General features: G+C 37.2%; 1 protein-coding gene across 1 annotated transcript in view; it reads left to right on the top strand.

The window, feature by feature from the left end:
* The first annotated feature begins 299 nt into the window (after positions 1–299).
* Positions 300–18,259, top strand: part of LOC128685509 (disks large-associated protein 5) — a 93,063-nt gene continuing 75,103 nt past the window's right edge. The window contains exons 1-2 of the mRNA XM_053772082.2: positions 300–584; positions 11,412–11,578. Coding sequence (XP_053628057.2) covers positions 11,422–11,578 — 157 coding nt within the window. The 5' untranslated portion in view covers positions 300–584; positions 11,412–11,421. The remainder of the gene's footprint in view (positions 585–11,411; positions 11,579–18,259) is intronic.

The following is an 18,259-nucleotide window of genomic DNA, read 5'->3' as shown; positions in this document are numbered from 1 at the left end:
TATAGATAATAGATCATATTAGATAATAAAGTATAACAGATAATAGATTATAATAGATAATAGATTATAATAGATAATATATTATAAGAGATAATAAATTATAATGGGCAATATATTATAAAAGTTAATAAAATACAATAGATATTAGATTATAATAAATAAAAGCTTGTGGTGTCGTTTATTGTACTAGTTCAGTGTGTTAGATTATGTGAGAAGCATTGTTTAGTGAGGCATATCTTAGTCTAGGAGAGTCTGCTGTTAAACTTGAATGCAACAAGTGTCTCCCAATATATGTAAAATGAAAATTTATTTTAATACCTGTTTAAGATATTAAAATATTCTCGACCGGTGGTGTGAAGACAGCATACAGCCTTAATAACCCTGGAGTAGTCAATAGGTTGTTAAATATAAGAAAGGGAGTGGTTGTTGACCGAGGTGGTGTTGTGAGGGTGTGGTGGCAGCCTGGGCCGTTGTTGCTGGTTCAAACACACTCGCCGCCACACTCTCTCACTTCAACTTATTTTACCACTTTTGTTCGTCTTTCCTGCTGCAATCTGCACTTTTTATTGCTCCAGCAACTACAGGTAAATCATTTACAGCTTTATATGTGTTTATGTAATGGGAATATTGATGTTTATAGACGTTATGGAGGTTATATATTACATCCACTGACCTTAATGGTTGTTAGTTTAATGTTTAGTGTTAGTGAGTATATTATTATCACTGCTTATATTACTTTAACTTTACCATCTTACACATTTACTGTGTTAAAATCACTGACGCAAATTATTTTGATTTAAATTAAACTATTGTAAACAAACTTATTCTTCAGTGTTTGTGGTTTAATAACATTTAAACTGACTTGTTAAGTAAATAAACTTTTTATTTGTCGACAATACATGGAAATGTATTAAATTTTGACTTCCATGGCGTTATCCCTGTCTAAATATACATTTATGCCTGAGACTCGACCACTGCCAACCACCTTACACCCTTAATAATCCAACAAAAAGCTGCTGTGAAGTTGATAACCAGCTCCTGGGCTAGACAACACACACCACCACTTTTCAAGAGACTCAACTTGCTAAATATACAAGACATACACTCTTATTATTGTGCCTTCTACATATACAGAACTTTAAACTCCACTGTAAACCCTCCCCTAAAACTACTCTTCGACAGTTACAACAGAATGTACAGTCACAATACAAGGCATAAGGCACTTTTTAACATCCCTCGAGTCACTCTCTCACTATACAAGAACGCTATGCACATAAAAGGCCCGAAGATCTGGAACTCGCTACCGGAACAGGTCGAGGATCTCCTGACAGTTTATAAATTTAGGACTTTGCTAAAAAATCATTTTCTCAGTATTTACCAAATCAACCAAAACATCTGCTAATTAGTTTTATTATGTGACCTCTAGGCTTTTAATTCTGCCAATCCATAAAATATTACCACCTGAATTGTTACTTGTAAGTTAGAATTTGTCCAATTGTCAAGATTATTTTACTGAACCCTACTCCACCTTACTACCTCACATTTGTATTAAGTTTAAATAAGATTTTAAAACATTTAACCACCACTACTTGTCTAGTTTGAAGTATAGTTACAATGTACTATTATCTAGTTTTAATTACTTACTATGTATTAGGATTACTCTGCCCAAAATGCCTCGGCATGATAGTGGCTATCTTTGTACTTAGCAAATCAGAATTGTAATTACACATTGTAACATTTACAAAGATAAACTTTACTAATGTCTGTCTGTAGTATTTATGCTTTTCAGATTTTTTTCTTCAACTTTGTATTACAGTATATGATCATTTATAGATTTCCTGAATAATACTTGTATTTGTTTCAGCAGTGTACATGCATGCAACATATTGGTAAAAATAAATGACTTTTATTCTGACCCTACAAGAGAGCTTTAATGCTGACTGATGCTTCACACATGTATGTAACATCAGAGTATTTTTATTTGTAGACATTTTGCCATCCATAGTTGGCAAAACATTATATACAAAAGGCTGAAGGACTGAGTACCTCATCTTTTGTATGTAATTTTAAATTCTTCATGTTGTCTTTGTATTGATAGTCGCTGGATGGCAAAATGTTTACGTGTTAGATACCTGGATGTTGCACAAGTGTCTAATTCTTCATCTTGTCAATATTATATACTATTCATATATGATACTCGATCCAAGAAACTGGTTATCCTCCCCTTAGCTTGAGCCAGATTACCTACCATTATGTAAGCACTGTATAACTTCAGTGGAATAAGATTAACATATTCTAACCCCCAGCAGGGCTTCAAGTGAAATCACTGACTCTTCTTAAATCAGTGTCAGAGTTTCCAGATTGCATGTTCAGGGACCTGTTACAATATAACCATAAGTTGAATAACATAATTTACAGTTGGGTTAGTGCTTGCTGATATCTTCACCAAATTTATGTATGGGAGAACTCTTCGCCAGAAGGAAACGATTAGATTTCTGATCAGTGACTTGGTAATGTTGGTGTAGATTTCCCGAGTGGTGATTATATATAAAGTAATTGCATGTAATTTTGTTTGTGTAGATAAATAGATGACTATGATTACCTATATCTTGAGAATAAAAAGGACGTATAAGTTCGTGTGTTACACACACAGTGAGCAAGTAATCTTTAAAGACAGCTTATAATACCTGTACAGCTACATAATGTTCCTCAATTGAAAAACTTGTATATTCCTCACTTTATCACTTCCTACATTATTTTTCCTTATTTTATTAGTGCTATCATCAGTGGCAGTAGGCTGATGAGGCAGTATCTGTACTTGTAATGCATTTCCCTTCAAAGGAGGTTCCGTAATACTAGTGAAAAGCTCTCGATCCAAAGAATTAAATCTTTCACTTCCTGGAATTGAATCTGACGCCTTTCTATTTCCCAGGCTCTGTATGACCTCTATGGTTTTAGTTCTCCCCCTTAATCCTTTCAGGGTCCAGAGGCCAAATTTCAAAGTGTGCACCAGGGTCCAAGAATTTTCAAAAAATAATTATTTTTTCTTGCAAAATGGTCTTTTTATGAAGGTAATAAAACAAAAAGTACGAAATTTGATGGAAAACTGACAATTATGTTCTCGTGAATTTTGATGTGTCAGCGATATTTATGCATCAGCGATTTTGCCGACTTTGACTCCCATTTTAGGCCAATTACATTATTCCAGTCAACCAAATTCTTAGCCATTTCACTAGTATCACTTATTCTATGGATTGAACACACGAAATCTCCATGTCAACTGTTTCAACTACAAAATAGTGATTGGAAATTGGTAATTTGGCCAATTTAATGCAAATTTCAAAATATTCTAATTTCAAAATAGGGTCCAGAATTAAAATACAGGCATTCCTGACACTAAACTAACATTTCTTCTGTACATTAGTTATGTTTTCAGGCTTTACAAATGAATTCCACTTTGATTTTTTATTCACATAATGAATTTTTTTTCAAACCAAAAAATAGAAGATTTACTGTTATGAAATATTGCAATAATTGAATAAATATCACCACATTTGTGAACGTACATTACTCACCAGCTGGCGTGTATTAAACGTGTGGTCATTTGTTCACTCTTGAACATTGGCAAAAATTGAACATTTTGGCTACTTTGAGCTCTGTTTCAAGCCATTTTCAGTACTAAAACCAATCAAAATCATCTCTATTTCTGTAATATATCTTCCATTCTATCAAATGAGACCAAGAAGTCTCAGATACAACTATAAAAAACATACGAAAAACACTGCAAAGTCACTGTTTTAATCGAAAATTATGCTCTCGGTTTTCTCTCTCATTATGCAATATGTGCTGCAGGATTTATTTTGTGGTGCACATATACCACATAGATGTATTCTCTCATATCTAGGCCCAAATTTACTGCTCACAGCTTATCAGAGTGAGCTGAGCTCATGGCGTAGATCTATGGTTTGGACCCTCAACGTAAAGCCGTAGATCTACGGTACGGACCCTGAAAGGGTTAATATCATGTGAAAATTTCATTGCCATTGTTAGACAGCCCAAGTAGCTGACTTAACCCAAGCCAGGTTTACTTCTTAGGAATAAGTTCTGATTATTCTAAACTTGCTTAAACTTGACACCTGATACCCCAAGTTCCCTATTAATAAGGTGTGTGGGGGATAATTTACAACTAAAAACTTAGACCCCCAATTACACCATCACCTAATACTTGCTGGAGACTTCAACATGAATCTTCTACAGGCTGAAGGCCCACAAGTGGCTGACTTCCTTAAGCTATACAATTTCTTGAGTGGATCCTCACTTGGCCATATGTGAACCAATATAATAGGTCCTCTGTGATGAGATATTGGCATATAACTGCATTACAGCAGTAAGCAACATTGGCTGGCACAAAGTTTACCGACAGTGTTGGGACACTGACAAGTGGGTCAGTGTTTTTCTACCAAAAAAAAAAAAAAAAAAAATCCTCTACAATAGGCATTCTCCTACTAAAACTAAGCAGATCATGGCAGAAACTAAGTAGTCAAAGGCTAACAATTAGTATCCTCAATTTATTGCTGAAAAAACATAACTACAGTTTGAACAGTGGTGTAGATTGTGATTAATAACTTAGAATATACCAGTAACTATACAAGAATACTTACTAATCTAATAAGGAAGTCTAAACTATTTTATACTAGCAGGTTTAATGATATAAAAGGGGATATGACAGTTGTGGAATGTTGAAAGGATTCTTTCAGTGACTTAAGGTAGAAATGACTCTAAATACTTGGTCTGTTTTAGTAGTTATAGTATATTGCTGGAACAAGGTGAATAGCCTGGCCTTTAGCATGTCTGCCCCAGTCCTGGTTGGATATTAACCAATTGGCCTATGGCCAACTGATTGGCCTATTGCCCAGCCGGGTGGCTATTCAAGGGAAGTCGCGTGACCAGGGTGATGGAAACGTGCACACAAATCCCAGGCCATCAAAAATTAACCAAAACCAGAGATATTGTCCTAACTAAACTAAATGAACCTCATGTCCAGCCTGCTGAAACAGTATACTAAATATCTTTGCTGTAGGAATCATGCCTAGCAAACAGAATCTCAAGTTTCACTGCCCAAGCAACTATTTTGCTGGAAATTTTCAAGTCTTTAGCTAATCCACTGAAGTTACTTTGACAAATTCATTAAAAAAACAAGGCAGGTAACATAGCTAATTTACTACCATTATGCACAAAACGAGCAGCTCATGGGGTATCGCCCACCAATGCAATATTATTTAACAAATTAGAAACCAAAACTTTCCCAACAATGCTTAAGATAGTCAGGGTTACCCCAATACAGTGGACCCTTGGCTAATGATATTAATCCGTTCCTGAGAGCACTTCATTAGACAAAATTATCATTAGCTGAATTAATTTTCCCCACAAGAAATAATGGAAATCAAAATAATCTGTTCCTGACACCCCAAAGTATGAAAAAAAAAATTTTTTACCACATGAAATGTACATTTTCCTACACACAAAAAAAAGACATGCACAATTACTACTGTACTAAATAAAGAATACATGACACTTACCTTTTATTGAAGATCTGGTGATGATTGATCGAATGGGAGGAGGGGAGATTGTGGAAGTTATTGTTTGGAAGGGTAATCCCCTTCCATGAGGAATTGAGGTAGCAAGTCCTCTCCCGGGGTTACTTCCCTTTTTTTTTTTAACCCTTTCAGGGTCGAGGCCAAATTTCAAATTGTGCACCAGGGTCCAAGAATTTTCAAAAAATAATTATTTTTTCTTATGAAATGGTAGAGAATCTTTTTCTGAAGGTAATAAAACAAAAAGTACGGAATTTGATGGAAAATTGACGAAATTATGCTCTCGCGAATTTTGATGTCGGCGATATTTACGCATCGGTGATTTTTGTCGAATTTGACTCCCATTTTAGGCCAATTACAGTATTCCAGTCAACCAAATTCTTAGCCATTTCACTAGTATTACTTTTATTCTATCGATTGAGCACAAGAAATCACCAAGTCAACTGTTTCAACAACAAAGTAGTGACCGGAAATTGGTGATTTGGCCAATTTAATGCAAAGTTCAAAATATTCTGATTTCAAAATAGGGTCCAGAATAAACAATGCAGGCATTCCTGGCACTAAACTAACATTTCCTCTGTTCATTAGTTACGTTTTCAGGCTTTACAAATGAATTCCATTTTGATTTTTTATTCACATAATTAATTTTTATTCAAACCAAAAAATTAAAGATTTATGGTTATGCAATACTGTAATAATTGTATAAATAATATCACCACATTTGTGAATGTATATATTAGACCCACCAGCTGCCATGTATTAGACTTGAGGTCATTTGTTTACTCTTGAACATTGGCAAAAATTTAGCATTTCTGCTGCTTTGAGCTCAGTTTAAAGTTATTTCCAGTACTAAAACCAATCAAAATCATGTCAATTTCTGTAGTATATCTTCCATTCTATCAAATGAGACCAAGAAATTGCAAATAAAACTATAAAAAACATACGAAAAAACACTGCAAAGTCGCTGTTCTAATCGAAAATTATGGTCTTCTTTTTCTCTCATTATGCACTGTGTGCTGCAGGATTTTTGTGGTGCACACATACCACATAGATGTATTCACTCATTTCTAGGCCCAAATTTACTGCTCACAGCTTATCAGTGAGCTGAGTTCATGGCATAGATCTACAGTTTGGACCCTGAACGTAAAGCCATAGATCTACGGCACGGACCCTGAAAGGGTTAATGCCACTAGGACCAGCTAGAGTCACTGGACCTCTGTTGCACAACAAATCTGTCCATAGAGCTCTGTACCTTGCGTTCCTTGAAGATTTGCCTGAAGTGGGCCACAACATTGTCATTGTAATAGTTGCCACAAGGCTTGCAATAGCTGTGTTAGGGTGATTTTCATCCATAAAGGTTTGCAGTTCAACACACTTTGCACACATGTCCTTAATCTTTGAAGTAGGCACCTTCTTCCATTTCTCTCCCCTACTCTGAAGCAGTTTCTTCAGGTTTGGCCTCTTGCTGTTGCAGATGCTCTTGCAGCTCATCAGTGGTTAGTTCTTAATCGCCCTCTTCCACCAACTCTTCCACATCCTTCCCACTAACCTCCAACCCCAAGGACTTCCCCAATGCCACAATAGATTCCACAACTGGCATAGGCTTCTCAGGGTTAGCCCCAAACCCTTCAAAATCCCTCTTCTACACATTCTGGCCACAGTTTCCTCCAAGCAGAGTTCAAGGATCTCTTAGTCACTCACTTCCAAGCCTTGCCTATAAGGTTTACACAACTTAGGGTACTAAAGTGATCTTTCCAAAATTCTCTTAGGGTCAATAGTGTCTGAGGTCACTTCAAAGCACTTTTGAAACAGCTTTTGTGAAGAGTTTTTTGAAGTTTGAAATGACCTGCTGGTCCATGGGCTGCAGGAGAGGAGTGGTATTAAGAGGCAAAAAACTTGACCTTGACGAAGCTTGTGTCCCCAGAAATTCGCTCTGCCAAGTTTGGAAGATGACCACGAGCATTGTCTAATACTAGGAGGCACTAAAGGTCCAATTTATTTTCCAGGAGGTAATTTTTCAGTGGGGGCAAATACATGGTGAAACCAGTCATGGAAAAAGTCCCTAGTGACCCATACCTTACTGTTTGCCCTCCACATCACGCACAAATTAGCCTTGAGGACATTGTTTTTCCTGAACACACTGGGAATTTGAGTGATACACCAATAAAGGCTTCACTTTGCAATCACCACTAGCATTACCACACAACAAAAGAAAGCCTGTCTTTCATAGGCTTATGTCCTGGGAGTGCCTTTTCCTCCTGAGTAATATAGGCCCTGTTTGGCATTTTCTTCCAAAACAGGCCTGTTTTGCCACAATTAAACAATTGTTGGGGTTTCAGTCCTTCAGCCTCTATGTACTCCTTGAATTCCTGCACATACTTTTCAGCTGCCTTTTGGTCCGAACTGGCAACCTCACCATGCCTTATCACACTATGTATGCCACTACGATTCTTAAATCTCTCAAACCAACCTTTGCTGGCCTTAAATTCACTCGCATCACCACTAGTTGCAGGCATTTTTTTAATTAAATCGTCGTGCAACTTCCTAGCCTTTTCACATATGATCGCTTGAGAGATGTTATCTCCTGATGTTTTTTGTTTATCCACACCAATAAGTCTCTCAAAATCTTCGAGTATTTGCGATCTCTTTTGAAAACATACTTGCACCTTTTGCAAGAACAGCTTCCTTGATTGCCGTTGTTGGCCAAGATAGTAGCGATGGTTGGTTGGGGTTTGGTATACAACCTGGCCGGCTCAGAGACACGCACTCCACTTTCGTACTTTGCAATTATCTTTTTCTTCAATTCATAGTATTTCTCGCTCTTTTTACCACAGGGATGGCACTAGAAGCTTTCTTGGGGCCCATGGTGACTTATTTTGCAGTTAGCACTAAAAACAGCGATAATATGAAATGTACCGAATGTATGCGTAGATGTGACTGCACTGGCTGGCTTGTAAACACTGGCACATATGGGTCAGCTGAGGCACACTCAGGCCACATGTGGACGCGTCCCGGACGAATCACGTTGGGCGAGTTTTTTATCGTTAGCCAAGCCAAAATTTTTATGCTCAAACACTTCGTTGGGTGGATTTAATGTTATGCGATGCATTCATTAGCTGAGGGTCCGCTGCACATAATTGAGGAGACCCAACAAGTGTAAATAACTTTGGTATCAGAGGTCATACTCTTGCATACTTCTTCCATCCATCCTCGACCCTTTCAAGGTTGAGAGGCCCTCTCGTAAACTTGTTCTCGGGTTCGAAAATTTTTTGGAAAATAAATTATTTTTTCTTGTGAAGTGATAAAGAATCTTTTCCTGGTCATAATGACACCAAAAAGGTGAAATTTGACTGAGAACTTGTGGAATTATGCTATCGTGAGGTTAGCGGTCTCGACGATGTTGATGCATCAGCGATTTTTGCCTACTTTGAGCCCTGTTTTCGGCCAATACCAGTGTACTAGTCAACAAAAATCATAATTTTCACTAGAACTTTTTCTATCGAATGAGTACAAGAAACCACCCATTTACAGATTTCAACTATCCAATAAAGTGGTCAGAAATTGGCAATTTTGCCAATTTTATACATTTCAAAAGATGCCAATTTCCAAATAGGGTCCAGAATAAACAAGACAGACATTCCTGGCACTAAAATAACATTTCCTCTGTTCATTGGTCACGTCCCCAGGCCCCTCTTACATTTCTTTTGCTTTTCACTGAATTTTTATTCTCTCAAACAATAGTTACTGTTATGCAGACTACTGCATAAGTGTAGAAATGGTATAAATAATATCAGCGCACTTGTGAAAGAATATTACTCGCCAGTTGATGTGTATTGGACACATGACATGATTTGTTTACTTTTGAACTTTGGCAAAAATCGAACATTTCTGCTACTTTGAACTTAATTTCAAGGTACTTTTCATTGTGAAACCAATCAAAATCGTCTCAATTTCTGTAATATATCTTCCATTCTATAAAATGAGACCAGGAAAACTAGAATACAACCATAAATACCATACAAAATACAGTGCAAAGTCGCTGTTTTAAACCAAAAACACTTATTTTTTTTTCTCGTTACGCACTGTGCTGCAGGATTTTTTTTTATACTGTGCACACTGACCACATAGACCCATTCTTTCACATGTAGGCCTACCAGCTTTCTCTTGCTAGATTTGAAGGCGCTAGAATTTAGGCGTACTAGTACATCAATAACTGGTGCGTAAGACATACTAGTACGTCGGAAACCCTGAAAGGGTTAAGATTCCCGTATCTGTCAATCAAGGGCACAGCCTTGCCAACTCCACCTATCAGTATAGGAGTGCTTCCCGGCAGTGTTTTTGGCTATCTGCTTTTCCTCTTATACATCAGTGACCTTCCCACTGCATCTGTTACTGAGACCTGTTCTTGCAGGTGGCACTTTTGTGATCTCCCACTTAAATCTAAATTCTCTTGATAACGCTGATATTGAGGAGCTTGTGACTATGAATGAACTCCTAATAATGACGACATGTTGGGAAGCAAAGCTGTAAATGTCTTAACTAAATATAATAACTAATGGTTTTCACATTGCAAGACAAATGAAAGAAAATTCTTAGGTCTTTATCTTGATTGCAACAAAATTCAACTCCCACATCCAGCATATAATAAGTGTCTCCAAGTCAGTTTGCATTCTCTTGATACATTATGTTCCTCAAACAGCACTAGTTACTACCTTCAACTCTCCTATATTGTTATATAGGCATATAACATTTCGTATTTTATATTGTAATTAACTAGTGCTGTCCTGCTAAACTGGACAATTATTTCTTCTTGTACTGTGTTAGACCTTAGAGAGGAAAAAAATTAAATGCAACACACAGGCAAGCAAATCTTAGACTACACTATACTTAAGTTTTGTTTGATGTTACTCATTCTATGGTCCTTCAGTTTATTGTATGTCCTGTGCAATAATACAGAAATATAGATTACAATTTGCCTTTGTATTTGACCAACATTTGTAATAACTGCTACAAGTGTTATAACATTGTTTTATTTAAACTTCAAATAAATTGGTTTGCAAAAATTCTAGCAAGGGGCATTTTATACAGTCGGTAATGTTAACTATTCCTGGTTCAGTTACTTATTATATTTTGTAGAGAAGGTTTATCATTTCAGGTGAGGAGATCATCAACCTGGAGTTCTGGTCAGGGAAACAATGATCCCTAGAATAGACACACTATCTACAGGTGCTAGGACAGATGTGTATGTTATACAATATATGATGGGATTTTGAATAACCAGATAGCTAGGTTTTTCAAATGTGAGACTAAATGTGAATCATCATTTGGATTTTCTGTCCTTGAAAGGCAGCTAGTATTGGGCAAATTATTTTTTTTAAACTAAGCAGTATTCCTCCAAGGCAGGATGACCCAAAACAGAAATAATTTGTTAAAGTAGATAGCTCAATTGAAGAATCAGCACCTAACAAAATTCAGTTACTTAATCTGTCTAAAAATTTTGGATAGGTAAATTAATTTTACTTGTTGCTTAATTTTTAGAAAAGTTAGGTTAGTGTAAAAAAAATTAGCATAAAAAAAAAAAAGATTTCATAACAGTATTTGACTGTTTTCCTTTCAGTGCCATTTCTTCCATTGATCTTCAGTTATTAATAAATTATTGTTAATAATAGGAAGTGGTAACTAGCTCCTTTCCATGATATTTTATTTACCTTGTATAACAGTTTAATGTTGCATGTTCTTTTCAATATTTATTGTTAATGGACATATATTAATCTATATACAGTATAGTACAGTATGCATTTCTCTTCGTATTTCCAGTGTTCATACGATGGGTGTTGAAAGTGAGCTGAACATCGCCCATTTCAGAAGACTTTTGGAGCAAGAGGCTCAAGTTCTCACAGATAACTGCTTGAAATGGAGGAATATAATGAACTCCACCTCAGATATTCCTGAGGATATTGAAGGGGATGTCATGGTTGCAATTGGCATGTATATTACTTATTGTCGGGATATAAGTTTTGAAATTTTTTTAGAAGGGTGCCCTGAAAAAGAAAAAATGCTCACTATCACTCCTTTTGAGCTAAGACACTGTACTTTCCACCTCTAGAACTTACATCCAGCTAATTGACTTACCTGAATCCCTTCATAAATGTTACCTTGCTCTCACTCCAACAGAATGTCGGATCATAAAAACCACTTGCCTCCATTAAGTCCTATCTAACATGCTCTCACACACCTACTGGATGTCCAAGTGCCTTGCATGCAAAACCTCCTTTATCCCTCCTTCTCATCTTTCCTAGGGTGGCCCCTACCTTGCCTTCCCTCCACTACAGATTTAAACACCCTCCAAGTCATCCTATTTTGCTCCATCCTATCAATGTCAAAACCAACTCAACAACCCCTTCTCAGCTTTCTGGATAATACTTTTAGTAAACTCACACCTCTTAATCTCCATACTGTGAACTCTTTACATAATATTTACACCACACATTGTACCTCCTTTTCCTTGCAGCAACATTCACAACCCATGCTTCAGGCTCATATAACAGTGTTGGTCCCACTGTACCCTCATACATTCCCATTTTGCCTCCATGGATAATGATGTTTTTGGTCTACAGATGCCTCTCTGCACCACCCCCCTTCCCCCCCCCCCTTCATCAATTCTATGGTTCATCTCAAGTTTCATAGACCCATACTCTGACAAGTTCACTCCCAAATACTCCATACTCCTTCCTTCCAGTATTGCATTACCCAATTTTTTCTTTACCCTCATCACCTTGCTCTTTCCAATATTCACTTTTAATTTCATTTTTTTCCATACCTTCCCAAATTTGTTCACCAGTCTTTGCCACTTCTGCATCTCCCAAAAGCACTGTCATGGGCAAAACAGTAACTGTGACAAATTCTACTTTGTATTACATCCTATGTATTTTAACCTTTTGACTGTTGCAACCCTAAATCCTGAGGTGTCTCCTGATGTTGCAAAATATTTAAAAAAAAAAAAAAAAAAAAAAAAAAAAAAAAAAATAGGAAATTACAGTGGACCCCCGCATAGCGACTTTAATCCGTGCAAGACGGCTCATTGTTATGCGAAATGATCGGTATGCGAATGAATTTTCCCCATAAGAAATAATGGAAATCAAATTAATCCGTGCAAGACACCCAAAAGTATGAAAAAAATTTTTACGAAAAATGAGGGACCACTGTACCATCTACAAATATATTAATCATGGTGACGTCGTGCATCCCTGTCTAAGGCCTACTTTTAACCCTTTCACTGTCGAGACCCCTGCTCTGTATGGAAAAATTTATAAAAAAAAATTATTTTATGAAATGGAGAATGTTTTCCAGATGGTGATGACACCCAAAGTACAAAATTTGATGGAAAACTTAGGGAAATACGCTCTCGTGAAGTTATCGGTCTTGGCAGTATATACGCATCGGCGATTTTGCCCACTTTGAGCCCTATACAGTATTCAGTCAGTTCCATTGTTCCAATCGATCACTCATAGCTATTTTGTCAGTAGTGTTACTGATTCCGTATGTGATATGCTTGTGTAGTTATCCACAGCATGTTAGTAATGTGTACTACTGTACTCAGAGTAACCATTACTGATTCACCTCTCTGCGTGAATCACTGACTGCTATATCGCTGACCGTTATAACTTGCTGCTGACCCTATCATGATTGAATGCCACTCGCCCTCCAGGCACTCGGCAGCTCAGTTCAAGTAGACAATAGAGAGGAGGCAGGTCAGACTTGGCGTTCCCCTTATTTTACCGTTAATATAAGTTACCAAGCCACCCATCGTATTTATTCCCTAATGCATGATTGAACCCCATTCAACAATTGGTGGTAGCGGTGGGATGCATGGATTTATGGGTATTTACGCAGATATAAGTAGATCAAGCTGGGTCATTGTGAGTGGAGCGGGCATTCCCTAAGCCAGTCTGCTGTCTCTACGCTTGCCCCACCTCCACCCGGCAATGCCTGCCGGCAAAGCCAGTCACAGCCGCCTCTCTAGCTTCCTGGCTTAGTTCATCTGGGTTCATCCAAGGATTTCATCCGGGTTTTGCAGTGAAGCCAGTCTAGGAGAGAGTGCCAGTTATCATCCAGCCTGTTCCTTCATGTTGTGTGCATCGTTACACGTATTCTGGTCAGCCATTATCGAGGTTAAGCCAGCAAGACAACCCAGCTGAGAGATGTAAGCCAATCAAGTTCCTCTTTGAAGTACGTATTGTCTTTGATATTGCCTTGTGCTGCCAATCCAATGCTGGACAGTGGTATTCACCATCCCTGTGGCTTAGCAAAGCCACCCAGATTTTAAGTGTGGTAGGGTATGAGTGCCGTCAGACGCACACTGACGCTGCTCTCTGCAGTCACCTCCACAACCCACCACTCGCCCACCACTAAGCCTTACCTACTTGTGGTATTCTTCATCCTTCTTTATACTGCTTACACACTGGGTCAAGAGCTGTATTTCACCTGCATTTTCCCTGTGCACCACCCTTACGAAAGCCTAAGTGTGTGTCTTCAGATTAAGCGCATTTCTTTGCGACACGTGAGTGACGGTACGTCGCCACCACCTCTCCGTCACTTCGGGACTCCAGTGATAAATTCTGTTTATAGACATCTGCATGTGTGAGACAATTACCGTGAATTTCTTGTGTATGCAAAGACTTGTGCTTTCAGTGTAGACTCGGTGTTTTCTTTGACTTGCTATTTTGCATTATTTTCCCAGTGTTATCGCTCATCTTTCGTGTTTCATTTTTGTTTATGTATCTGTTCTTTCATGTTGCTCCTACACTTGAAGTATTACTTACTGTCACCATTTATTTGTCTCTTGGTTGCAATATTGTACTCATTGCCCAGTCATTCATTCAGTGAAATGCTTCATTTTTTTTCTTTGTGTTCTTTCAGTATTGTGTTTTGCACCATATTTGTGTTGTGTATTGATTTTCTCCAGTACATCTATCATTAAATTTTTTTTTCCCAGCATTTTCCTTGTGCTTTCTGCTAATTCTATGTATAAATTCACGCAGTGCTATTTACTGCAGTATACTAAGTTACCCATTTATTTCTGTGGACCATTTTTCTATGGCAAGCAGTGCCTCATTGCCTTGGTTTTTTTTTTTTTTTTTTTTTTTTTTTTTGCAGAATCTTGTACCATTATTTTGTATGCAAGCAAGAGCATTTTCATATGTCGCAGCAAGATTTTGTTGCAAGAACAATTATCCGATAAGTGAAGTGAATGATCCTTGTGTATGTCCTGCCACTGTAAGTGTTCAGACTTCCAGTTCTGTAGCTTGTCATTTTTATTCATATTACAGTGGAACCTTTACTTAGGAGTTGAACCCTTTCAGGGTCGAGAGGCCCTCTCCTGAACTTCTCAGGGTCAAAAATTTTTCAGTGGGGGGGATTACTTTTTCTCATGAATAGATAGAGAATCTTCTCCCGATCATAATGACACCAAAATTATGGAATTTGATGGAAAACTTAGGGAATTATGCTCTCGCAAATTTAGCTGTCTCGACGATGTTTATGCATTTGCGATTTCGCCCACTTTGAGCCCTATTTTTGCCAATTCCAGTGTACTAGTCGACAGAAATCATAACTATTTCGCTAGAACTCCATTTTTTCTATCGAATGAGTAAAATAAACCACACTTACCGATTTTAACTATCCAATAAAGTGGTCAGAAATTGGCAATTTTGCCAATTTCACACAAATTTCAAAAGATGCCAATTTACAAATAGGGTCCAGAATAAACAAGACAGACATTCCTGGCACTAAAATAACATTTCATCTATTCATTAGTCATGTCCCCAGGCCCCTCTTACATTTCTTTTGCTCTCCACTTTGAATTTTTATTCTCACAAAAAATAGAAGATTTACTGTTATGCAGACTACTGCATTAGTGTAGAAATGGTATAAATAATATCGGCGCACTTGTGAAAGAATAGTAGACTGACCAGTTGACGTGTATTGGACGTGTGGCATGATTTGTTCAATTTTGAACTTTGGCAAAAATTGAACATTTCTGCTACTTTGAGCTCAATTTCAAGGTACTTTTCATTGTGAAGACTATCAAAATCATCTCAATTTCTGTAATATGTCTTCCATTCTATAAAATGAAACCAGGAAAAATAGAATGCAACCATAAATACCATACGAAAATGCAGTGCAAAGTTGCTGTTTTGAACCAAAGACACTGTTTTTTTTTTTTTTTCTCATTACGCAGTGTGCGCTGCAGGATTTTTATACTGCGCACACTGACCACATAGACCCATTCTTTCATATGTAGGCCTACCAGCCTTCTCTTGCTAGATTTGAAAGCATACTAGTACGTCGATAGCCCTGGTGCGTAAGCCGTACTAGTACGCCGGAAACCCTGAAAGGGTTGATCCGTTCAATGACCTTGCTCGTAACTGGATTTGCTTGTTTGCAGAGTAAATTTTCCTAATTTAAATTAATTGAAATGCAATTAATCCATTCCAATGGAATTCTGTATTTCAATTTCGCTAATATCAGCTCTACGGCTTATTTATCTATCACAGTTCATCTAATATGAAATAAAAAAATATAAATAACATAGAAACGTGATATATGCTTCAGAATACATAAAATGTCATTATGTAACAGGTGGAGGCTACCACAACAGCTCCCTCTTTGTTGTGGTAAACACTGGCATCTAGTGACGGGTTTTTGATGTAGTCTATTATAATTATTATTTAGTACATTATTATTATATATGTATATATGTATTATACGTATTATCATTATACTATTATACGTATTATTAATTATTATTATTATTACGTTAAGCATCTTTCCATCATACATTGCCCAAGTTTCAATAAGATGGTCCAACAAACAAATGAGATGCAGTTCCCTAGATCAAAAGCAAGAGCCCCTCACCAGCATCAAGGTTCCTGCCTTGAGGTCTGCTTGCTTATAGAAATTTTGCTCGCATATGAAAGCAAAAAAAATGGCCCATCGACTGCTTGTATTTGGAAAAACTCGCACATGGATGCTCTCGCAAGTAGAGGTTCCACTGTATTCATATTTCTTTGAAAAAATTTACTGTGTAATTTTAACTTCTTTTTAAAGTAGTGTTCTCTTTACTCTGAGTAAATTGTTTTACATAATTTGCAATTAAGAGTTAGTGTTCAGTTTTAGCAACATTTTCCCAGTGCAGTTTTTATTGATGGATTAATTCTGCAATTTATTTTATTGTGCCATTTGTTCTACAGTGATTTATTTTCTTTTCATTGATAATTTTTATATATTGTTATTCTTGTCATATTCAGTATTTAGTATTCAGTGCATTGATCCCCATTTAGTATTGTTTGAGTGTCCTGTTTTTCCTTTTATTTTTTTTCATTGCTATTGTCGTTGCATTATATTTTATTTTTTTTTTGTTTCTGCACTCTTAGATAATAATTATTTTCCCAGTTATCTCTCTTTGCATTAAATTTCATGATTCTATTTTATACTCTTTACATCAATTTACGATTTTATTAGTAAATTTCTTTGTTGAAGTAAGAGTGTAAACAGCTCATTTTGCAATTAATTCAGCTTGCAGTAATTTTTTGCTTTCTTGTGATTTCGCCATTTCTTTCTTGCCCAGTCCATTTCGGTGAGTTGTCCTTCCTCTTGCCATGTGTCTTAAAATTTTTTTATTACTTCTGCAGAATTGGTTAAATCTCTTATTTCAGTTTTAGCATTTCATAATTGTTGTTTTTATTATTGTTCATTATTTTTTTTTTTTTTTTTTGTGTGTGTGTGTGTGTGTGTGTGTGTGTGTGTGTGTGTGTGTGTGTGTGTGTGTGTGTGTGTGTGTGTGTGTGTGTGTGTGTGTGTGTGTGTGTGTGTGTGTGTGTGTGTGTGTAGCTTCCTTGCCATTCTCACATACTTTCGAGTGATACTTTAGTGAATGGTATCAATCAGGCCTCTCAGGCTACTGCTGCCCCTGTCATCATCCCTTGTACTTCCTTATTGACTGACAGACCGACCCAGACACTGAAACACTACAATTTTTCTCGTGACACTCTTGATGCTTTGCCTTTATTCAGTGGCCATGTGCATAGTTTGGAAACATGGTTTACTGCCATTTGTTCTCATGTTAACGCCCTGGTGGACGGTCCTCCATCAGAGGAAAGTCTTATCAGACTTGTGAAAGAAGTTCTTCATCGGTCGCCTGCTGCCCTTCACGTTGTCGATTTTCTCAGTGAGAGACTTCAGGAATCTTACTAAGTGGTCACAATGTGAGGAGCTGATTCTTTCCTTGTACCAGTGAAAAGAGCTGATCCGTATGTCATCCTTAGGGAACTCGTGAATGCTACACCCATGACTAATGAATTGTTGAGTGCATTTGCCGTTCGATTAGATAAACTTTTGTCATCATTTATCAACGCAGTCCAGTCCTCGGCCTTTGTACCTGACAAGGACAAAAGGTTGTGTCGTTTGCTAAAATTGCAGCTTTTGGGGCAATCAAAGAACTAATGCCACTTGCTTCTGTGTGTGCTTATGAGGTTAATCCTCCAACTATGAAGATGGAACCACTTGCAGCCCTAAATCATGTACGTTCCTTGTGCCCCCAGGGTACTTTCTCGTGTATCAAAAGTAATTTCACACTTATGCCTCAGTCGGCACCACCTCTTTGT

The sequence above is a fragment of the Cherax quadricarinatus genome, chromosome 8, assembly GCF_038502225.1.
Source record: "Cherax quadricarinatus isolate ZL_2023a chromosome 8, ASM3850222v1, whole genome shotgun sequence".
NCBI lineage: Eukaryota > Metazoa > Arthropoda > Malacostraca > Decapoda > Parastacidae > Cherax > Cherax quadricarinatus.
Note: the sequence above shows the minus strand (reverse complement) of the source record. Positions and strands in the feature narration are given on the sequence as shown.